Source organism: Maylandia zebra, linkage group LG11 (assembly GCF_041146795.1).
Source record: "Maylandia zebra isolate NMK-2024a linkage group LG11, Mzebra_GT3a, whole genome shotgun sequence".
NCBI lineage: Eukaryota > Metazoa > Chordata > Actinopteri > Cichliformes > Cichlidae > Maylandia > Maylandia zebra.
The window spans coordinates 18,666,810-18,691,785 of record NC_135177.1 but is presented as its reverse complement, the minus strand read 5'-3'; the positions used below and the strand labels follow the sequence as shown (position 1 = coordinate 18,691,785).

General features: G+C 39.3%; 1 protein-coding gene across 3 annotated transcripts in view; it reads left to right on the top strand.

Moving 5' to 3' along the window:
- aplp1 (amyloid beta (A4) precursor-like protein 1) overlaps positions 1-19,109 on the top strand; it is a 35,042-nt gene extending 15,933 nt beyond the window's left edge. Inside the window, exons 2-17 of one of the 3 annotated variants that reach the window (XM_004541556.6) lie at positions 5,397-5,576; positions 6,723-6,852; positions 8,374-8,486; positions 8,867-9,060; positions 9,152-9,462; positions 10,816-10,943; positions 11,684-11,758; positions 11,847-12,005; positions 12,174-12,302; positions 12,861-12,960; positions 13,081-13,248; positions 13,346-13,369; positions 13,485-13,537; positions 13,654-13,716; positions 13,818-13,961; positions 16,194-19,109. In XM_004541556.6, the coding sequence (XP_004541613.1) occupies positions 5,397-5,576; positions 6,723-6,852; positions 8,374-8,486; positions 8,867-9,060; positions 9,152-9,462; positions 10,816-10,943; positions 11,684-11,758; positions 11,847-12,005; positions 12,174-12,302; positions 12,861-12,960; positions 13,081-13,248; positions 13,346-13,369; positions 13,485-13,537; positions 13,654-13,716; positions 13,818-13,961; positions 16,194-16,295 (2,073 nt within the window). In that variant the 3' untranslated portion in view covers positions 16,296-19,109. Of the gene's footprint in view, positions 1-5,396; positions 5,577-6,722; positions 6,853-8,373; positions 8,487-8,866; positions 9,061-9,151; positions 9,463-10,815; positions 10,944-11,683; positions 11,759-11,846; positions 12,006-12,173; positions 12,303-12,860; positions 12,961-13,080; positions 13,249-13,345; positions 13,370-13,484; positions 13,544-13,653; positions 13,717-13,817; positions 13,962-16,193 lie in introns of all 3 variants that reach the window. The other 2 variants (XM_012925357.5, XM_004541554.6) reach the window with 2 other exon arrangements.
- The last annotated feature ends 5,867 nt before the right edge of the window (positions 19,110-24,976 follow it).

The window sequence follows — 24,976 nt, the reverse complement described above, 5'->3', positions numbered from 1 at the left end:
ATTGTAGCAAAAGCTATTTTTAACTGAATGAAAGCCTGATCCTTCACATTGTCTATTTAAGTGATATAGCCAGTGAGTACAGCATTTTGATGAAAACACTTAGTGTTTGAATATTTGAAAACATTACTTACCTACTTCAGTTAAATTACAGTTAAAAACTCTTTAAAGCTCATTTGAATTTTTAAAAATAATGCCTTTTAATACTAAGACATGGCTGAAGTCTACCAGCTCTGTAAGCTTCTACAGAAACACAGCAGTGCTTAGTGGTGAACTCTACTCACAACTTTGACAATGGGTATGTGTGAGTTCTGGACATGTTTAACGTTTAGCCCGAACATGTCAGCAGAAGAAGAGTCACGTGATCATCAAAGCCTCTTTAATCTAGAGAACAGTGCTCTCAGCAGAAGCTCTGTTGCGTGTGCGTTGGTATGCCCATGACCCTGGATTACGTGGCTAACAAAATGGATGAATGTTAGCATGCATCTTTTCCCGGAACCTGTCAAGAAAGTGTTGTGCAACTGAAATTCACAAGGCAGATTTTGCACTTGCTTAAGTTACCAATTTCATTTTTTGGTAAGGTCAAATCAATTCAAAGTGCTTCAAGTGCTGCTGAATTTCACTCAATTTTTCCACCAGATGACCCTATAGTAAGAATACTACATATTAAACACTAGAAACATAGTTCTGTTCTTAAATATTAAGTATAATTAGGCCAAGTATAAATATGTGGTTGATGGATGGATGTTGATGGCATAAAAATAATTTCCTTTAAAACTTTACAGCTTACTGAATTTGGCCCACAATGAAGTTCCAAACAAATTGAAAACCTTTCACTATCAAATGGCCAGCCACTGCAGCTGTTCTCACACTCAAATATAAACTTTCTTCCATATCTCACATGCTTGGTGTCATGGTTCCTGGGCCTTTGACCCAGTGTTTTCAATTTCTTCTTGTTTTGTTTATTTTCCACATGTCAATGTTTCCTGTGTCACCACGCCAGCTTTCTGTCTGTGCGCATCATGTCTAGTTCTACCTCCTATGTCTTATTAGTCAGATTATGTTCAGCTGTGTACTGACCGGTCATTAGCCTGTGTATTTAAATCCTTAGTTTCCTCCAGTTCATTGTCTTGTCATCGTCGATCCCGCATGTGTGTTCCAGTTCAGTAATTCAACCAGTCTTTCCGGTCAATCAGCTATACTTCTCATGTTGTGTTCATCCGTTCATCACAATAAACACCAGCCTTAACCAACCTGTGGGTGTTGCGTTTGGGTCCTCTCTTCCTCACATCCACACAGCGACGCCTGACACTCGGCAGGTGAAACTACAGGCTGCTGCAAGCTTCAACAGGTTCAAGCAAGCCACATCAGCTTTCAGCAGTCAGTTTCTCTATGAACTGCCCATTCTAGTCTCGAGTCAGAATGCTATTTGCGTGAACAAGTGAACAACATGTGCGCTCAAGTATGGCTGCATGGTAGTATATATGTCAGGATTCGTTTCTGCCATAGCAATAAAGTTGCATTATGAGCACATAAATAAAGCAAATGAACGTCCCATGTTTTCCAAATATGGACACTCAGCAGCAATATTCACTGCAGTTAAAGACTGTGTTGAACTGGGGTATGACACATAAGAGCTGCCACGATCAGATTCATAGACAGCCTCGGCAAATGTATTTCTGAGATTGTTAAGTATTGAATTAAGTGATTTTCCATTTCCATTTCTTTAAAAAAAAAAAGTGGAATACCATAAAATATATTTATGCCCCCCAACTAATGCTTCTTAAAAGCATTTTTACCATTTTGGAAAGAATAAATAGATGTGATGCATGTTGATGACAGTTCCTGTTATTGCTGTAATAATACAATGGCACAAAAACAGTGAAACAAAGACATTACGTGGTATTCACGCAGCAGGGTAAAATGGGCCTCGTAGCTTATGTGATTTCAGCCGCTGATTGATGTTTATGTGATGTTGTTGATGATTATAGTGGTGAAAAGAATGTGGAGAAGAAGAATGCTTCTACTTGTCGCTTTCAACAATTAAGGCTTCTGCTTCTTTGTGGAGCAGCAGACCAGAAGTGTACACACTGTAGATTGTACAGTTGTATTGGTTATAAGGGAATGTCTAATCTAGTCCTGCATCTGACTAGAGATTGGAAGTGCAGACTTGTGAGGCTCGAGGTCAGGGCCTCAGGCTCCTGATGGACTGCTATTGATTGGGGGAACGTGGCGATACAGTTGCAGTCGCTGAGCATTGATTTTCTGCAAGTGCAGTAGTGGAGAGCAGACAGAATGAGAGAGCTGGACCAGAGGGAGCTGCCAGGTTATCTTCTCAAATATCCGGAAGTTTTTTTTTTTCTTTCTTTCTTTTTCGTTGTGGCACTGACCTTCCCTGACTCAAAGAGATATATCTATTTAGACATTAGCTCAGCAGCTCCTCTAGACAGATTGTTTCAGCAACTTCAGCAGTCTTCCCCTCTGCTTATCTTACAGTACACTTAACCAATTAAACGATCCAATTCAGCTCTGTCAGTAACAAGCAACAGTTGGTTTTTAAGCAGGTATAATATTTAATAATGTTGAGCTGCAATAAAAGAGTTTTAACCTAAACATGTTATACTACTGAATATAATTCTGTTCACATAACCAACTATCCAGCTAGAATTGCAGGGGGTTGGAGCCTATCCAAGCTGCTATCAGGGGAGAGCTTTGATAGACTCCAGAGAGGCTGTCAGTCCATCGCAGGGCTCATACATTGGTGGGACAGACCATTCCCATCCACAATTACAGCAAATTTAGAATAATCAGTTACCCTAACAAGAAAGTCTTTGACATGTGGGAGTAAATCACCCAGAGACAAACCACTCATGACTTTCATGCTTAGTCCTAGCTGACCATCAGATGTAAACACAGAGCCCTGTTGCTGTTAGTTGATGGTTTAAACCCATATTTGGATGCAGATAGTACCAGTTCTCATGTGTTTAAACTGTGTGGAATCGTGTTGCCTTTCTTTTTAAATTTTGCACATATTTTAAATTCCAAAAAGCTCCTGTGTTCAATCATCTCTTCTTTTAAGAGGAGTTATATCTTTTCTCTTGTGTGACATTGAATTTAATATGCTAAACAATTCAAGGCCTTCTTTAGTTTATTATTTGTTTCATAGCTTTTGGTTTATAGCAGCTCTGGACTTCCGGCAGGCCAACTAGTTTAGTGTTGTTGTGTTGCCATCAAGCAACATGCACTATATGGTCATCAAACTCATCAATACTCTGCTGGCTCAATAACTGCAGAGTTAAACAAACCACCTCTTGCATTAATATCAGCACAAAAACTGTGCTCTGGAGTTTTTTGTTTTGACACAATCCTTTGCGTTACGCAGTGACTTTCACCAGAAAATCATCTCTGTTTCCAGTGCAGTTTAAGACAGTCGTTAAATGACAGTTTTCCACAGCATCACATCTCTTTTGGGGTTGTGTAAATCAAGACGTTTCGAAATTTGGAACCCCTGCCTTTTAAGCAGCCATTGTTTCCATTTGTTTATCTTCGCTACCGTTATTAACTGGTTGTGACTTGCAGGTACCCGAAACTTGTTTGATGGGTAAATTATCCCAATGAATATGTCAGCAAGTGCTGACAGCTAAAAACGCTAGAACGTCATTCTTTCAGAGAGTCAGTTTTGCAGCATTGAAAAAAAAAAAAGCTAATCAGGGAGAAAGTACTTTTATGAAATGACTATAGAAAATTACAGACTTTAAATCACAACTGCCACTTATGAGCATTATGTTAACAGCCTATGACCCTGGAAGTAGTTTAGATTTTAGAAAGAGATACTTGTGCTGATTGTGTCATCTCAGGCATATCTCTCTAAGAGATATTCATATAATGTAAATGAATAAACATAAATCAATTTCTAAAGAGGTCTATAAAGTCATTCACAAATCTTAAAAAAAAAACTGCTCTGGGAAATGGGGAGCGGTAATGAAAAGTAGATGCGTAATTTGTTAGAAATCTGCTAAGACATGCAGAAACACAAACCCTGCCCAGCATAATTATAATGCACAGACTGCTCAGGGCTTATTATATTTATTGTACATTTACTCAGAGAGGTTTATATATTTATTTTACCCAGTATGAATTTTAATTAGGACTTCAAACACTTTAGCTCCATTTGGCCAAAGCAGGGCTTTCCTTTGATCAGGCGTCACTCTCCCATATTTTTTCTCCTCTATTTCTTCCCTTTGGGCAACTTCCTTCTAATTGGCTCAGCGTCGCTCATCTTGTCTGTCGTCAGTGGGCCTGTCTCTCTCTCTGTCAGCACAGATGAAAGCATATGAGCTGTATATAGACTCTGGGGTGTGGGATCCCTTTTTTGTGGAGTTTCGTGGTTAGACAATAAATAACATTGCATGTTGTCTCTGTGAATGTTCAATTGTTACTAAGAAACCTGCATCCTTTTACTTTACATGGCCTGCAGGAGTCTTTGAATATGTTCTGTAAATGTGTCGTTTTCTCCAGCAGACATGATTCAGGGATCCAGCTGAACATGAAGCATACACTGTATTTCTTCACTTTTACTTTAAGGCTCCCTTCACTTATGTTTTCTTAAAAAGAAGTCTGTGTTTGTTCATTTTTAGACCCTTTTCCTCTCTCCCTAAACCCTCCTCTTCTTTATTCCTCCCTGGACTCTCTCTGTGTCTGTCCTGTGTGTTAATGTAGTGAAGTGGTGCATCGGTCAATGAGCTTGTATTAACACCTGACTCCCAGCCCTAGCTGCTGTTTGTTCCTCTACTGGGGTCCCATGGGCCCTCCCCACAGGCAGAGGCAACATATCCCACAATCAATAGCAACATCCTAGAAGGCCACAGATGAGGGGAAGGAGAAGAGAGAGGGGAAGCAGTCTTTTACGTGCTCTTGTATGGGGGTTTTTTTTGGGGGGGTTTTTTTGTAACAGACCCCCCACCTTCTTCTACCAGCCCTTCCTTGTTTCCTCAGATGTCAGTGGTGTCAGCAGACAGGGAGCACTGGCCCACCATCTCACAGTTGGGCATTTAATTTGTTCCTTCATTTATTTTGGGGCATTTCAAGAGTGACGGTTCTATGGTTCTATCTTTTCTGAATTTTAGGTTTTCTCGTAAAGCGAGCGGTGTGCAGACTTCTACATTAGTCTCTTCTCACTTCCTCCACATTTTCCCCTTTCTCTTTCGATCTCTCGCTCACTCTGTCTTGCACTCAGGCTTACACTCTTGGTCTATAATGTCGGAGAGTGCTAGAGTGCATTTAGGAATTATCTGTGGTCTCTCCACCATGGATCAGCTTCAGACAGAATATTCTCAGCTTCTGTGTTTATATTAACTCCTCATCTGTCTTGCCCCCGCCCCTCCCCTTTTGCTTTCTAGGCTTTGGCCATGGCTGAGGTGAACAGGCCAGTCCCCCAGGTGGCCGAGCCGCAGATTGCCATGTTCTGTGGCCGTCAGCTCCTGCACATGAACACACAGACTGGCCAGTGGGAACCGGATCCTCAGGGCCGCCAGAGCTGCTTCAAAGAGCCCAGCAAAATCCAGTCCTACTGTCAGGAGGTAGGAAGCAAAACTTTGCAGGGGGATTGAAATTCAGCGAATGGAAACTAAACAGCTCTGATGAAGACCAGACTAGAACAGCAGCATTATGAAATTGCTGGTTTAGGAATACTATTTCATGATCTCAGCAAAAATGAATAAATAAATAAAAAACAAACTGTATAAAACAAAGGGAGTCAAGTAAAATTTCACATTCTTTTTCTCTAATTTGATTTGTCTAACACATGTCCTATCAAACCTATATATTCACAAATATATAGTGGAGTGATGGCGGTCTGTTGGAATATTACAATATTTCACCTGGCCAACCATCTACCTTTCTGTCCTCTTGTTACCTGCTACTGTATGCGTACTCTTTAGCATCTGCTGTAAAGTTATTAGTGGTACACATGCTCTCCACACACTCCTTAGGCTGACATTATGATAGAAAAGGCAGCCAGGCACCATCTGGAGGCCAAAGCAGATGCAGCAGCTACAGACAGCAGCAGCCATGAGCTTGAATGGACAGTAATCCGATTAGCTGACATATTATGCATTTGAAATGGCTTTTACACAAAGCCCTCGTTTTCCTTGATATTTGTGAGGAAAGCATTTTAGTGTGTATTCAGACTGCAGGCTACAGCCATATTTCTTTCGCTTATTAAATCTCATTATGTGCTTGTGCTTCAAATCATTGGCCTAAATTGAAAATGGAAATAGTCCAGTGTCAAATTAGAAATATTAAAAGACAAGAATGGCCATTGAAATTATTATATCTAATGTGGCTTTAGACTAATGCCCCTACACGGCTCCATGAAGTTAATAAATATATATATATATATATATATATATATATATATATATATATATATATATATATATATATATATATATATATATATATATATATATATATATATATATATATATATATATATATATATATATATATATATAGAGATAGAGCATGGCTCTCCCTTGTTAGTCTTCTCCCCACTGATACTGCTCTCCCTCCTCTTCTTCCCTGATCCTGCTGCTTCTGCTCTGCCCCAAATTTACCAATTTTACCCCTATCTGCTCTTCCTTTTGTCTTAATTCCCTCTGTTTTGCCCATCTACCTATTTGTTTCTGTGTCTCCGTTATCTCTGCATGTACCTATACACTCAGATGTACCCAGGGCTCTCAATATCCCATATAGAGGAGTCCAAAAGACCAGTCACCATCCCTGCCTGGTGTAAGAAAGGTTGGGGGCACTGCCAGACACACCCGTTCATAGTCCTGCCCTACCGCTGCCTGGGTAAGAACAACACAAATCACTCTAACACAATAACAAAAATAACCAATTGATGTATTTTTTAAACAATAGAGTATATTTCACATATTCCTATGATGATTGTGCTTCATGTTTGGTTGTGTTGGGTTTTTTTTCTAATTAGCTTTTAATGTGCAATTTAAAAGCTAATTGTCTAAATTAAACTGTGAAGGCTGTGATCCTGATTAGTTTTGTTTTGTTTTATTCTGGGTAAAAAAAAATAATAATAAGTGAATGTGTCCACACATATGTAACTAATACACAAGACAACAAGATAAACACAGCATGTTTAATTTATAGTTCAAATACCAGCATTTTCATGTCTCCCATCACTTCACGTTTGTAAATGCATTACTATTAGAAGTGTAGTTAGGCAGCACTTAAAAACTGGACTGAGGGGCAGAAAAGACTTGCAGATAAACAGGTTAAGCATGCTATTGGCCACTAGGTGGCCAAATAGGCTAACGATGGATGAGTGACTAAATGAAATGTAATGAACAGTAAGTCAGTCTGGATTAATTAAAAACTTACATGTTCATGCATCTTACTGTGAAACCTGCTATAGCTTGTTTGATATCTACAGCAGTGCCTTTCATATGGGTTTTTCCTCATGCATGAGCTTAAATGAAGAGTAATGATAACAGTAAGAGATTAAAAGGAAACAGGGGTGTAGACTGTGTAAACTGTTCATTTCTGCTCGGTTTATTAAGAAAGGCTGTTAATATTCTGCATTTATGATCTCTGAAATAAATATTTTACATTCATTTTAAGCAAAGTACATTTTTTCTGTGTTCTTGATTTGCTACTGTAACTGCATTTTATCTGTCTAACGTGGTCGCTCATTATACATTTATGCTCTTTCGGTTGTTACTGGTGCACCGGTCTTCATTTAAGACTTCCAATTCACTGTCCTTCCTCTGATCTGTGTAATCTATGCAACGCACATCTGGTGTTCACGCACACAAGGCATCATGATAAGGTTCATCGGACTTGATACAAAAGAAAAGAAAATACCTGATTTAAATATAGCTGATCACAGCCTTGTGGTCATCTACTCTTGCACCTCTGGACCACCACACGCAACTCCTTGTTCTGTAGATTTGTACACCCCACCATGAAAAAAAATGGTGTGAGATGATGGTCCTGATTGGGCTTTTGAGCTTTTGACATAATGCACCACCTTTGGGCTTAGAAACTTAGAGACTTTTCAACTGAAAACTGTTGTTTCGTCTCTTGATCGTAGACCAAAACCATGCTCTCATCAATAGTGATGGCGTACATAAGTATGAGTAACTGCTCATACTTACATACATTATGTTTTGGGGGTTTTTAAAAAAACATTTTTTTTATTAGGTGGAGTCCCTAAACTTTGTGTACACGCTTGCATTTAGTGTCTGCTATAGCCTGTCCGTGTTTGATATGTATTGATAAATCTATTCAAATAAGAATCTCAACTGTTATCATAGTCCTACTGCTTGACATACCTTTTTTTCTCTCCTGCTGCAGAGGGCGAGTACGTAAGCGAGGCCATGCTCGTGCCCGACCGATGCCGTTTTCTCCACAAGGAGCAGATGGATGTCTGCGAGAGTTTCGTGTACTGGCACAACATTGCTAAGGAGGTGTGGAACAGACTACTGTAGACCAATTTAAAAATTGCACAATGAAGACATGAGAGGTCAATCATTTTAAAGAAGATGAGAAATCTTTATGTGACTGACACATTCTGTAATCATTCAGCCGGCACACAATTAAAAACACTAATACAGCCAGCTAGCTCTGACTGTATTACAGTCAGAGCTAGCTGGCTATTAGTGGTCTTTGTGGTGTATTGTTCTTGATGTCATACTTCGTCAGAACTCCCACTAGAGACGATTTTCTGGCAGAGAGAGGTGCCACACTCCTTCATTTCTGTCATGAACGACGTATTTTTGACACTGTGTTGAAACACTGTGACACTATGTATTTGCTTCTGAATACACTCGAAATTTGACTGTGTTAGGAGTGCACTTCAGACAATCTGGAGCTCCACAGCTACGGGTTGCTGTTGCCATGCGGGGACCATTACCGGGGTGTTGAATACGTGTGCTGCCCGGGGCGCGGAAGTTCTGGTGATAAAGGAGAGGCAGAAGAAAGAGACGTCCCTGCTGGTCCTAAGACACTTGCATTCCAGACGAGTGGAAAACTCAGCTCTGTGTAAGATGATTCAGCTTGACCATGCAGACATGTTGTAGGTTGAGGCTGTGGTTTGTGTGAAATATTTATAGTCACCCATTTTTCCACACAGAACCAAAGTGACAGCACCCACTCCGAACCCCTTTCCTGAAATAGATCTTGATGATGATTTGGAATTTGAAGATAATGAAGTGGTAGAAGACGAAGACGAGGACGAGGAGCAGGAGGAAGAGGAGGAGGAAGAAGTTGATGAGGATGAGGCAGAAGGAGAGGAGGAAGAAGAGGAAATGGCCACGAAGGATACAGAGTATGAATACCCTATCGACTCGGGTCCCTACCAAACATCGGACTACTTGGACACCTTCTACTATGAGAAAAGCCAAAAACCCACCACCTCTTCTCCTCTGATGAAGGGAGACAGCTGTAAGTCTGCCTCACTGTTTCTGTTCATCTTTCTATTGCTGAGAGAGAGAGAAAAAAATCATGCCCCGCTCATGGTTTAGTAACTGTTGTTACCAAAAATGTCAACTAGGTTCTCTGCCATTTCCAGACACATACGGACTCACCAGTGCGCCTCATGCTTGGATGTAGGAAATCTACACCACAGACATGCACACATGTCGGTTTCATGCTCTACTTTTCTGTAGCTCAGCTCAGTTCATGAAATGAGTGTATGTCTGTGTGTGTGTGTGTGTGTGTGTGTGTGTGTGTGTGTGTGTGTGTGTGTGTGTGTGTGTGTGTGTGTGTCACATCAGTCTGGTGCATAGCACAGCAAGACCTCAGCAGGGTTCACTATGGGGCGTGCAATAAATGGAGCAATTGACCACTTCACTCTAAATTTCAGAGCAGTAAATATTGATAGTACTCATTATGTGTGGGAAACACAGTAAACAATGAAAAACCAAAACTGGTTGATCATTTTTAGTCATATTTGTGTTGGGTGATGTTATGGTGTTGTCAGTGGTTTATTTTTACTCAAAATATTTTTAACCTTCACCCCATCAGTATGTTTATCTTATACTGGACTATGAGTACTACAAACTGTGGTCTCTGGGAGTAAACAACTGCAGGAAACGTTAAAATGTAAACTGCAAAGGCAGGTTTTATACAAGATTTAAAAAATTAAAAGAAATAAATTACAGCACATAAAGAAAATATATAATTTTAAAAAATGTAAATGAATTGTAATTATTATTTTATTGTATTTAAATCAAATTAATTAAATTTGACAAATAGGTTTTAAATAAGAAAAAAACTTGTCAGGTACAACAAACTAGCATAATTATGTGGTTAGGGATTAAACTGTTTAAACTCTGTGACTGTATATTTACACTTTTTTTTTTTTTTTACAGTTTTTTCTTTTACTTTCTGCTCATTTCAAGTAAAGGAAGCTATAAAAAAACATGAGAAAAAAATGAAGTTAAATCCAGTGGCTTAGTATTACTTGTTACCACTAGAAGTATTAATCCTAACCTTGTGTTAGATATACTGAATATATATTAATTTCATTAAAAGACGTGGTGTAACTTCCAGTCCAACCAAGCTGAGGTCAAATACTCAATCTGGGCCTCCAAGCTTAAAAAAAAATGTTAGCACTAACAAATTATGAAATAGCTTGAACTCAAACATATCTACTCCAAGTTTTTTAAACATTGCTTCTTTCTTGATGGTGTTGCTCTGTGACCTGTACTGTCCTTTTTAATTGCAAGATAATTTCGCTTTGGCTCTTGCAGCCTACGTGACAGTAACAACCTGTTTCCTGTCTTTCCCATCTAGTGACTACAGCTAGGCCCACAGATGGTGTCGATGTTTATTTTGAGAAGCCAGTAGACGACACTGAGCATGCCAACTTCCTTCGTGCCAAAACAGACCTGGAGGAACGCAGAATGAAGCGCATCAATGAGGTAAATTTCACAGGGCTAAGAGCAGGCTAATGGCATCTTGGCTGGCAGGTCACACTTTTGACAGGTGATTCATTAATCTGGAATGAGATTTGCTCATCCGTTGCTCTTGTCTTCTAATCTTATTCTGAAAATGACAGTACAGTAGGCCTGTCCATGTTCAACCTCCATACAGGGGAGCTGATACTGAAAGACATTACTTAAATAGCTTCCAAAAAAATGTCCATTAGGGCTGGGTTTAAGATTTTATCGTGCGATGTGGAAATGACAAAATGTGTGAATGACAAAATTAGAAGATGTTACTCTGACGATCCTGTGACAACAAGATTTTCAAGTTGTTTTCTTACATTTCTTCACAAAACAAAGATTAAAGAAGAAAATAACTGAAGTTATTTTCTTCTTTAATCGGATATTCTTCGGATATTTGACCGGCATCTTTGGTCATGATGACAAGAAAGCTGTCACACAACTTCAAGATTGTTTTTTTTTTTATTTGGGTTTTCTTTGTGGTATTGCATAGCACCACTGCAGTGTTTTCTTTGTTATAAATGCAGTCAGACCATGTTGTTGAACTGATGCCTAAACCCCAAAAAGAAAACCTAGTTAGCAAATACGATAGCTGTATCTACAAGTCCTATCAGTTTTGAAGTGACAAAAGATGGTGTCTTTTGTTCTCCGAGTTTCATGAGAAGACTGTCTCCATCACACACTCTGGACACATTCTGTGTGTTTGAATCCCTCAGATCATGAAGGAATGGGCAGAGGCAGACAACCAGTCAAAAAATCTGCCAAGGTCAGAGAGACAGGACCTGAATGAGGTAAGCAGGCATTTATCAAACCCGCTTTACTGACTTACAGTTGCAGTATCCCAGATAAAATGAATAATTATGGTCTTTTCTCTACCAGCATTTCCAGTCTGTGCTGCAGACGCTGGAGGAGCAAGTTGCTGGAGAGAGACAGAGACTTGTGGAGACTCATCTTGCCCGGGTTGAGGCCATTCTCAACAACAACCGCCGCCTGGCCCTGGAGAACTATTTGACAGCTGTACAGTCTGATCCCCCTCAGGTAAAACTACCCTGGAGTACAGAGGAGGAGAGAAGACAGAGATAAACAATTGCAGATATCTTGTCGATCTGTCTATATTTATACCCGGCAGCAAATTAGAAGAGCCTTTGTCTCATTTTCTGGTATTTTACTTCTCACTCTTATCTGCTGCTGAACTGTGTCTTCCAGCCAGAGCGTGTGCTGCAGGCGCTGAAGCGCTACATGGCTGCAGAGCAGAAGGACCGCAGACACACATTGAGACATTACCAGCATATTGTGGCGGTTGACCCCCAGAAGGCTGAGCAGATGAAATTCCAGGTGTGTGTGTGAGAGCGTGTGAGGTATTTGGATGAGGTGAGCACACACCTGTGCTCTGCACACGTGAGTCTCTTGTCTGCTGACCCTGAAACACACAGAAAACAGAGAACTCAACGATGTGAGGCAGCTACAAATCCTCTTTTCATTCAACTAAAAGCAAAGCCAGTCTTATGTGACACCAAAATATTTACAATCTGGCAGCACTTTTCATTTTAATTCAGTAATAACATTTAAAAATGAACAGGTAATAATTATGTTATTGCACACTGTTAACAGTGGGTGTATTTGGTTAAAGCTAAGACTCATATTTTTGCTGTAGGGTGCTAGGGGATCAGAAACATATCCTAATAAAGAGAAAATACACTAAAGCATACCAGTAGCATATTAATATTTTGGAGGCTATACAGTAACCTGCTAAAATACACAAAAACAGGGACGATATCAGTAATAATTTGGATTACAAATGTAATATTTTAGGCTAATATCGCCCCTTTGTAACTCACATTTTAAGCTCTTTTGGTCAGAAGCATGAGCAGAATCAATTTGTATTTCCTGCAGGTGTACACACACCTTCATGTGATTGAGGAGAGAATGAACCAGAGTCTTGCCCTGCTTTACAAGGATCCTACACTGGCTGAGGAACTGCACAGTGACATTCGTAAGTTATACTGCCCTGACAGAGATTTTCGCATCTATGGCTTCTGTTCTGTGTTGTTGTTGTTGTTGTTGTTTTAATGCTTTTAAAATCTGTGTTGATGACTTTGCGTCTCATTCACAGAGGAGCTGGTCAGAGCAGAGCGAGGTGACATCAGTGAGCTGATGACCACCTCCTTCTCTGAGACCCGCACGACTGAGGAGCTTCTGCCTGCTGACAGCGAGGAGGAGAAGGATGATGAAGAAGAAGAGGAGAGAGCCTTCCAGAACAGGCCCTATCCCCCTCGCATTGGTACACAGTCCCTGTTAATCATATGCACTTAAGCAAAATTTGACATCCAGGTTGCTCTCGTTAATGATGCTTTTTTCCCCCCTGATTTTCTCCATAGAGCTGCAGCCTAACAGCAAGAACGGTAAGATAGGGTTTCCTATTGTTTTAATACTGAATTTTCCTCTTTTGTATGAATTGTAGTATGTTTTGAGTTACACTTCTCATAGCTAAACATGTTGCTGCACTTTTGTCTGCAGATGATGAATATGATTACACTACATCTGAGAGAGGGCCTACTTATGAATATGAGGTAAAGGTAAGATTGTAGCCAGTCTAAAAGGCTTTTCATATCTTTGATAGACTTATGTGTGTGTAAAGGTTCTGTTTTCTGTGACCCAAAATTTTGCTTACCCTTGCTGCTCTTAGATCAACACCTCTGCAGAGCTCAAGCAGGCGATCAGACCTAATGAGATCGCTAGAGATGAACTGGTAAGAGTATATGCATTATAATTTCCTTTAAGCCAGAAAACCAATTTCTTGCCTTGATGTGTGTCTTGTGTTTATTGGCACATATTTCTGTCTTTCTACAGCAGCCTGATGCTTTGGAGACATTCAACCGTGGTGCCATGGTGGGCCTGCTGGTCGTAGCTGTGGCTATCGCCATGGTGATGGTAATAAGCCTGCTGCTCGTGCGCAGGAAGCCATACGGCACTATCAGCCATGGCATTGTTGAGGTACGACCCCAGCTAGACCATTCATTTAAGTGAAGTTCCTATGAACATGCAATTCATACTTGACCTTAAAACACTTTACTTCTACATATTAAAGGTGTTTAAACTCTTTTTAAAGACTCTTTTTAAATTTTACATTCTGATATTTAGCTGTGAAGATCATAGCAACTCACTGGAAGCATGGATGTCAATCCAAACATTTCAGGGAAGCATTATTCTTGCCAAAATGTAAAGTATGGTAACTTCCTGTGTGCTAAAATATGCAAGCGGTTGCTATTATTATTCATATTAAAAGGTTCTTGTTAACATAAAATGTATATTCAGCACATTGAACAATGTAACAACACTGCATAGATTAAGCACACTGAGAATTAGAGATTCTAACTCATAGGTGTCAAACTCTGGCCTGCGGACCAAACGCGAAGCCATACCAAATTATTATTAGAGCTGGCTTACTGGTATTATACAGCTAATATACCGTGGCTCAGGGGGTTGGGAAGCGCATCTGTAACCGGAAGGTCGCCGTTTCGATCCCCGGGCTCTCTGTCCTGGTCGTTGTGTCCTTGGGCAAGACACTTCATCTACTGCCTACTGGTGTTGGCCAGAGGGGCCGATGGCGCGATATGGCAGCCTCGCTTCTGTCAGTCTGCCCAAGGGCAGCTGTGGCTACAACTGTAGCTTGCCTCCACCAGTGTGTGAATGTGAGAGTGGATGAATAGTGGCATTGTAAAGCGCTTTGGGTGCCATGAAAAGCGCTATATAAATCCAATCCATTATTGTTAATATATATATTGTTTAGTATTAAGCTTTGCTTGTTCCATATTCAGTTTTTCAGCAAAACGTGTTTGAGTCCATAAGAAGAGATTCATTCTTAAATCTGGAGGAAGATTTTTTTTCCAATAAATATTAATGTTAGCCCGCGACCTTGTTCCAGTTTTGAATTTTGGCCCACTGTGTATTTGAGTTTGACACCCCTCTTCTAACTGGTGATGGGCAGCTAGCTCCAGCTACACGTACAACAAGTCTTTCTATTGAGCTCGCACTAAGATCAATAACAGTACTGTTACTTTAAGATCCATATAATGATTATTATCAAGTTTTGAAATGTTTTTCAAAGTTCAGAATCTGGGCTAGACCTCAAACAGTATCCTTCCTGTCATACAGTGCGTCACTAAATGTCTTCCTGTCCTTCTTGCCTGTGTATTCAATGTTTCTAAAGCATGTAACCTCAGCATTGCTGATTCATTTGCAAATTTAAGCTGCAAACAATGTGAAAAGTTTCCAAACTTTTTTTTTTTACTGACTGTAACTGCAATCTAAGATGCCATCTATCATGTTATCATAAAATCATGCTGTTCAAAGCATCCCAGGTTTACCAACTTTTCTTAAAGACCGTGCTGTATCATCAGTATTATCCAAATAGCTCTTGTGAGTTTCCAAGTATAAAAACTGTGTTGAATCCATCATAAAAACATTAAATTATAGTGGACCTCATCCTCTCATTCTGTCACATCTAGCCCACAGTTTAGTTATATCTCAGGTCATGGTGTGATCATTGCTTCTGACTTTGTCTTTAGTGTGTTATTGTCACAGGCTGGGTCTCTGACCCAGCGCTCTGAGTTCATGTTTGTATTTGTCTCATTTTGTTATGTGATTTAGTTTGTGTTATTTCCTATCTGCCTTTAGTTTAGGCAGTTATTGTTCCTGGGTTTTCTATGTTTTGGGGTTTTGTATTTATTCATCACATATTAGGTCTGTTAAGTTGTGTTGTCATGTTTTAGTATTTCCTGTTTTATTCTGACAATGTCATGTGTTCTTTGTTTATTGTATTTAGCTTTCCTCTCCTGGTCCTGTCATTAGGTTTATGTTTGTCAGCTGTTTTCCCCCATGTGTCGCCACTTCCCCTGATCACCTCATGTCTGTATTTAAGCCTTTTGTTTTCTTCATGCCATTGTCAGGTCGTCTGCTCATCCATGTCTCATCTCCAGGTACCCATGTCAGTTCACTATGGTTAAGGTTTTTCATGTTTTGTTATTAGTTCACCCAGTTTAGGTTATTGTTTAGTTTTCACCGATGCCCTATTATTTTGTACCCTCGTTGCTAACCTCAATAAACGGCTTGTTTTGTTAATCCACACCACGTTTTGGTCTGCGTTTGAGTCCTCCTCTGCAACACATACGGTCTGCCCCAGCCAGACCGTGACAGTTATGACTCAGGGTCTTGTGTGTCTCTCAGCAGGTTGACCCGATGCTCACGCCAGAAGAACGACAGCTCAACAAAATGCAAAACCATGGCTACGAAAACCCCACCTACAAATTCTTTGAACAGATGAACTGAAGCATCGGGGCAGCCAGCAAGTCATGCCTGACCACACGTTGTGTCCCTCGACTCTTCCCAACAGTGATGTCCCAGCTACACTCCCTATGTTGGATTTATGATATGTCGCAAATGTAAAGTAACTGAATAAGTACGGGGTTACATCCCAAACCCATTGTAAATGACCCGACAACAACCAATCATCCGATTCATCACCTATAATACTCCTTCGGCTTAGAGTCTGAGGATGTTTCTTTGCATTAGCAGTGTCACAACATTTCATAATCCTAAAACCATTCACCTCCTCCCAGTGGCATGACTTGACCTACTGCTCCTCGTGAGAAGCTGAATTTGAACGGTGCATAATGCTTTATAGTATTTATTTTCAGTAGTAGTGTCTCTGTTCAGATTGTACCACAGTTAGATGTGATGTATCTGTGTAGATGAGTGTGAGTGACAGCTGAGTTTAAACATGGCATAAATCCCGATTTAAGTAAGAGTTAGTGATAAAAACAAAAAAATATCCAGCGTATTCTCAAACTTACCTCCATGAGCTACTGTTTCATCGCACAGTGCAAAGTACGACTACATTAGGCAAGAATGGCGAGGTGTTAACTTTGAATGTGTGAGACATCAGGCTTTGATTTGAAACACAGAAATAGGCCACACTAATCGATACAGAGCTATGTGCTGGTGGTACAAAAGAAAATTTTTTTTTTTTAAAAAACAACAAAAAAAACACCAAATATTTAATTTAGCTTATTTAGTCAGTGAATGAGTTTGTTTTATTTGTTCTGCTATCTAAAGAACTGTAAAACAGAATAATCAGAAGTCCGTTATTTTGATGAAAGCATGACAACTTGGTGTATGATGCTGCAGTATTTATTTGTGTTGTTCCTGTCATTGCTTTTGAAAAGTCGGAAATGTCACAGTTCAAAATGGACACTGTAAATAACGTAAGAAGTACATACTGCTAGATGTAGACATTTCTATGATTAATTTGCATTGATGTAATGGAATAATACATAAAAATAGTACATTGTGCTGTTATGAGAAGGAGAAACACTTTCCTAACATGGCTGATTGAAAACGGACTGTTGTAAAAACCAGCACAAGACAACGACACAGCAACTACTTTCTGAATGTATTTAAGGTAGATGTTGAGGCTCCATCTTCTTTTCGGTACTGCATCATTCCCTTAGAAAACCTTAGTAGGAGTAGTTAACTTCAGCACCTCCAACAGACTACATGCCTGATGCCCTTTCTCATCACCTTGTGTAGCAGCCTGTTCATCGTCACATCTTTTGGCAGGTTTGAATTAGAGCGGAGCGGCTTAACAGTTAGACGTATCGTACCGCACAGAGCAGTGAGTGGAAAGAGGGCACAGCTATAGTAATGTGAAGTGTCAGCGTGTGCAGTAACTCCCAAAAAACTGACCACACTCTGGCATGATAGTCGTACTGTTTAACACCTTTGAACACTACAACATTTGAGCATTAGTAATCTAGTATAGACGCTGTACTAAAGTTCCTATCATCATCAAGAAGCTTTTTCACTAAATGATTCATGGTAGTTTGTCATATTTATGAACAACATAGTACACCATATAGGTACTACGAAAAGGGACTGCCCCCCCCCCCCCCCCCCCCCCCCCTTTTTTTCTGATTAATTGTTAAGTGCTTAGTGTATCGATTTGATTTCATTTAGCAACATCGTGTCAGATCGTCTAGGTTAAAAAGGTCACGTTGTGGGATGTTGCTTTTGATTCATCAGTCTTTAACTATGTGCGACATAGTACAGATAATCAGTACCAAAATCAGGTTAGAGTTTATTTGTTTATTTCTGGGTGACATTTACTGTAAAAACAAAAAACAAAGACAGCAAGAAAGAAAAGCGGCTTTTGTTCACTGTAACGAACGTTAGATTTGTTTTTGTGTGAAGCTTGTTTTGAAATAAGCGAGAGATTTTGACTATTGGACTATCCAGTCTTCTGTTCCTTCTTGTTAGGTGCGTTCATTGCAGGTTGCGGTCGTGTTATGACAGGTAAAGAGAAGTCATAGCTCCTGTATAATTTGTACAGCTACGTTAGTGAATGAAAACATTGTACGTTCGCAGTTTAAGTCAGTTGATCTTGTAATGATACTACTGAAACCATAGATGAGAATAAGCTTGCCTGTGTTTCCCAAACCACTGAAGGTTTCCTACCAGCATTTAGCAGACTTAGAACGGTGTATACTGTAGTTACTCAAATCACATTTGTACTTCTGTCCTCTGTCGAATTCTAGACTTCTTTGTTGGTCTGTCCCCCTTACTTCCCAATGAACTATAAACAATGTTATTGAAATTTTAATTGCTGCATTATTGCCTTTTACAATGCTGTGTTTTGGATGTAATGATTCTGTATTTTTTATTTGTATGTAATAATCATTTGGATCAAGGGTCATGCTTTTCACGTGTAATTTTAGAAGCTTGGACAAGAAACACTGACAAGTAAATGTGAACTACAGACAGACACATTGCCTCTGCCTAATTGACAAGGGGTGGCACTAAGCACAAGATGAGCCAAATTGATCCAATTGTGTACAGATTGCTAAATGTTAGACGCCGATCCCGTCTGTCTGGTTTCAATTACACTGCAGGATTTTAGGGGTGTTGATAGTAATGTTGGTCTTCATTTTCATTAAGAGTTTTAACCAAAGACATGATCCATAAATAATGAGACAGATCATCAAATTTGGCAAAATGTTTTCCTGTGTAACTGTACTGCAAGCAATCTGACAAACTGAAACTGGTGAAGCTAATTAACAGTCTAATAAAAATGAGTGACCCATAAAATATTGTCTCTGCTTTTTAAAAGTGTTTATCGTGGGGCGATCGTGGCTCAAGAGTTGGGAGTTCGCCTTGTAATCGGAAGGTTGCCGGTTCGAGCCCCGGCTCGGACAGTCTCAGTCGTTGTGTCCTTGGGCACGACACTTCACCCATTGCCTACTGGTGATGGTCAGAGGGCCCGGTGGCGCCAGTGTCCGGCAGCCCCGCCTCTGTCAGTGCGCCCCAGGGTGGCTGTGGCTAGAATGTAGCTTGCCATCACTAGTGTGTGAATGTATGGGTGGATGACTGGATATGTAAAGCGCTTTGGGGTCCTTAGGGACTAGTAAAGCGCTATATAAATACAGGCCATTTACCATTTACATGCGTGTTTCTCTGTCTATACAATGTACCAGGGTCAAACAGATGGCCTACAGGGTTGATGGCTCTGAAAAAAATGGTGGATTTTTCATTTTGTTTTGAACCAGGAAGCATTGTAAAGCATGACTTTAATGACAAAGCACACCATGAGAGCTGTCCAAAGACATTACTTATTGCATAGCCTACCACACTGAGCTAAGATCAGTGATGATGCATTTCTTTGGTTAACTACATTAACATTTCTTTGTAATCTGGGTCTTCATCATCTTTTATCTGAAAAGATGTTACTCACACTAAAAGAGAGAGTACATATATATATATATATATATATATATATATATATATATATAAGTTTTATATGCAGTGCTTGTGCTGGTCCAGCGCAAAAGCACAACAGTAGCGAGTTAGACATAGACAGCACTCCTCTTTACCACAATCGCATGAAAGGAAATTCACTGTCATGCTCCTCACGAAGGCAAAATGAATATTGAATTTTGATCACCTTGTAACTTGTGCAATACAACCTATGATGTAAAAGCCACAGTCAAAGGGGGGAAATCTGGCTTACTCACACTGGAAAATTAGCTTCTTTTCTTTTTTTCTACTACAGGCTCGTTTTTCTTGGGAAAGAGAAACCTAACGTAAAATCGGTTTACACTGTTTCTTTTGCTAATTAACAGTATGTTAGTTTCATTAGTGAATTGCCTGTTTTTCTTAACTTAAAGGTGCAAGTTTTCAACGTCCTGCTCACTTGTGTGCCACGCATTGATGTAATATTTGGTAGTAAGACTTTCTGCATGATAAAAATCTTAACCAAGGTTAAGATAAGGTTTTCTCTCAGCTTTCAGTATGGAGTTTCAGTGACTCCTAAAGCCACACTGTCACTTCTGTGAAGCCAAAATTGCAGTTCACTTCCTTTGTCAGGAAAAGCTACGATGATACCATCATTTCTTTAACCTCTAAAAACAAAACTGTTTCAACAAATACACTTGAGCTCAGCTTTAGATGACTTTTGTATGGAGTGTCAGAGTGGAAAACTTTTACCTTGCATTGCAGTTCTAGACATATACAGTACATACAGTTCTAATTACCCATTCATTCTAATGGGTATTTAGTACGTTAGTAGCTTACTGGTATTTTCCTTTGAAATGAATGTCATGCAATGAGTAATGCTATACTGTAAATGCGCTGTGTGTGTTTTTCTTTTTTTTTTATGCCTGCTTTTTTTTAAAAAAAAATTTAATTTTAAAGTTGCCTTGACACAGTTCTCAAGTAGCTATTCACCTGAGAGTCACCAGCGTGGGCAGGTCTCACATTTCCTTCACCCACAAATTACAAAGAAGTGTCAAGCCCCAGCCCCTGTCTTTACACAGGTTCACTTCTTCCAAACCACAACACTGACGGGTAGTCCTGCTTACCCAGATTACTGTGAAAACTCTGTGTGGCTGTACAGTGACAGTTTGCCATTGATGCTTCCAACACACATAACTCATCTTGGTAGTGGTTCCTCTGAAGTCAACTGCTCACATACCGCTACTGTGGTAATGTACGACAACTCATATTAAACCAGACTTTAATCAAGTTGCATTCTGAGTGTGCTTTTTGTTTAGTTCAGTAACGCTTTGATTCATTCAACAAAACAACAACATGAAACTCCTTAAAATGCAGAGATTAAAAGCCTCCGTAGGTGGATCAAAGATGTTACTGCATGAAATGCGCATTTGACCAAATAAAAGATAAATCTCATTTTTATCATATGACACGTGGGCGGTGGACGCACTAATGTGGAATGTGCAGATGAGCGCAAGTACCCCACACGGTTAGACACCTCGGTGAGTCAGCACTGATGATGGGTAAAGTGTCTGATGGTGATTGTCAACTGACGGCGGGTGGGACAGCAGGTGTTGAGGAGTGGGGTGTTAGGGGGGCCTGAGAGTCTTGAGATTACTGGTAGGTGCAGCCCTTTGCATCAGTTCTGGCTTTTTCTTCCTATATAGTGTAAGGTGACATTTAAGCATTGGTATATTGCTAATTTCACTGAGAGGAATCGATGAGATCAGACTGTCCAGTGGTTTGAGCAACATTTGACAATAACTGCACAAACAAGGGTGTGAAGAATAGCCCCCAAATGTCACCGACTTTCTTGTAAGCATGCACACAGCACGATACCTATACGTGATTAAGCTACCACGAATGGTCAGATATCGTATATTACATCGCGGAATTGTAACGTATGGCAGTAATGCACTAATAACTGCGAGAAAACCTCTTAAATAAAAAAAGTAAGCTGAAAAAAAAACAAACCCACACAAAATGACAGTTTCTAGTTTTTTCCCTTCTTAATGCAACAACCTGTCAAACCTGTGATCACAGCCATTACAGGAAACCACCTTGTGGTTCACACTTTATGCATGTCCCTTTATCATATAGGTGAGAAGCATTTATGACGAATACTACTTAATCTTAAGTGCTTTATATTTGGAATTAAGTTCTATGTAAATGATGAACTCTTGAAAATTATTGGGAAAAGCAGTTTGCGCACTGTATTCACCACATAGGAAATGTTCACATATCCAAAACATGCTGCCAAAGTCAAAATGGAAAAAAAAGCAAAAAAAAACCCCCAAAGTTAACTTAAAATTCTCTAAGATCATGCATGATCGTGCATGTGGAGAAACAAAATCACTTTTTATGTGTCGCCTTTTTAATTCTGCAACTCTGAACAGAGTCAAGTTGGGGGGTTTTTTAATACGCTATTCATTTCTTTTTTGTCTTAATATGCAAACAGAAACCTTGCAGAGAAAAAATTCTTGAGCAAGATCTTATCTCTGCTTAAAACAAACTACTCACCACAAACCAAAATATAGCATTCGATACAACACATTAGGTGGTGTTTATTGTAATATATAAGAAGTAGTAATCGTGTCAATTTATATCCCTCATGACAACTGGACATTGCAAGAACAATAAGGGCAGGAACAGTGTTCTTTATAGAAACTTAAAAGCCATGCACAACAATGTATTAATACAACAGAAATAGCAAATGATAGCAATCGCACTATGATTCCTCTACGAGACTTGAGTTAAAAAATCAATATCAAAACAGCTTGATTTATACAGCTCATATGAGACAATTGGGATTCTTTGGCAGGTTTTAACAATACAGTGCACAATGGGAAAAATCTGATCCATGTGTTTCTAAATAAATGTAATTGACAAGGTCAGTAATCCAGTCAGCATTTAAATCAAAGATTAGTTCTGAAGGTGTTGAGGTAAATACGAAATGCATGTAGTTATAATAAGCTGATAGTCAAATAAAAGTAATGGCGTTTTTACTGTGTAATATAACGTGTTAGATTTACTTTAAACAGTAGGTCGAACAAAGTGTTGTTGTTGTTTTCTGCATTTCCAAGAGCAACTTCCTGAATGTAAAGAAAATGCAGAAAAAAAAGTTTCCTGCTGAGGTTTTTACCTCAAGTGGTGCTATGGAGCTGTTTTTCAACAAATGGGCACTTCCCTTGCCTGTTTTGGGTGTGTGTATTAGTACATAAAGGCCAGTGAGGCCTTGCAAGTCCCCGCCGATGCCTTTTCTAATATTTCACTGAAAAACAGGTGGTAGAAACATACTGACATGTGCAGAAATGTGCTAAATCTGTTTTCTAGTAAACAGAGCATTAACAATTTGATTTGAAAAAGAAAGTGCACTCTAAGTTCTATAGTTTTACATGCAAGGACATAATTAAAAAAGCCTACAACCTCAGATGAACAAGACAAGAACACATGAAATAAAGCACTGTGCCATCATTTATTTAAAAAAGAAAAAATCAGAATCAGTGAATCAAAAACTGAGAACACTTTGTGATTCACTAGCGTGCAGAACCATCTTTAGCTAGTATAACCTGAAGTAACTGTTTTTTCTATGATTTTATCTCTTGCATCATAGTGGAGAAATTCTGACCACTCTTTTTTTACAACTTTGCTTCAATTTATTGTGGTTTGGGGGAAATTGTTTGTGCACAACTACCTTAAGGTCCCACCGCAGCATTTCAGTTGGGTTGAGGCCGGGTTTTTAACTGGGCTATTGCAACACCTTGATTCTTTTCTTTTTCTGGCATCCTGTTTTAGTTTTGCTGCTGTGCTTGGGATCTTTGTCCTGTTGCATGACCCCATTTCAGCCAAGTTTTAGCTGTTGGACATACAACCTCATTTGTCTCTAGAATATATTGGTATACAGAGGAGCACAGATGGCGGTTTGCAGAGCTTAGGCTATGCTGCCATGTTCTTTTAGAGAGAAGAAGATTTTTACCAGTTCCTGTTAATAACTTTAAAATTCAACATGCTAATTGAGGCAAGTAGAGTCTCAGATGTAGCTCTTGGGTTTTTGCAGTTTCTCAGAGAAATAGACGCTCTGATTTTTGAGTGAATTTGCCGGGCGTCCACATATCATGTCTTGAATGTTTTCCACTTATGAATAATCATTCTTACTGTAGACTTCAGATTGTTTGGAAACTGTCTCATAAATCTTCCCAGACTGACAGACAACAACAGTTGCTTGTGTTAGAACATACCTGATCTTTCCTTCTTGGCATTGTGTTAATGTACATCTGAATGCTCCATAACTGCCAAAAGTCTTGTTTTTGTAGAGATGCTCTAACTCACTAATGATCAGCTAACTGGCTGCATTTGATTAGCACCAACTGGTTGCTACTTTCCCTCTTAATTTCCATGGATGTAGCACGAGTTTAGTATGAACTTTCCACATAGTTTCTGTATTGTGGCTTCTGTATTAACTATGCTGTTGTAAAAATGAGCTTCTATTTAAATTATTTTAGAATCAGGTAAGGAACAGATGATTTTATATTGCATTCTGAAATGTAAAATGAAAGTTGTACTACTTTCTTTTTTCATGACTGTATAATGCTTTAAAAATGTCTTTGCAAATGTTCTTGCACTTTGTAAACATCAGGTATATACACTACATTTTAGTAAGCATTACTCAATTAAGAACTGAAATACTTACATGAAACTGTTTAAACTTTAGTCATCCACAAATGGCTTGTTACTGGAACCGAGTCTATGTAATGCTAGCTAGCAAGTTAGCCAAAGAGAATCATTATTCTGTGTGCAATGGAGTATTAGATATGTTATTAACATTACATTTCACTGTGCTTGTAGTTTCAGTAAAAGTGAACATGGCAGTCATCAGTAAAAGCAAAGAAATAATTTCACTAAGCAAAGCTAAAATTAATATAATTCATGCAAAAAGGTGTTTTCAGGCTTTTGACCACACACAATAGTGTTTTACCATGTTCTCTTTTAACAGTTTTTGCATGTTGACTCAAACTAAAAGCTACTTTTTAGAGCTTCTACAATAAACAAGTTTAGACAACACTGGCTTACAAGTAATACTATTGACAGCCTCAGAAATATTGATACTTGCTTTCCAGTTGCAGTTTATGTGCTACCGTGCTGCTGAAATGAACACTACATAAAGTCCTAGCTCTGTCTTGTACATA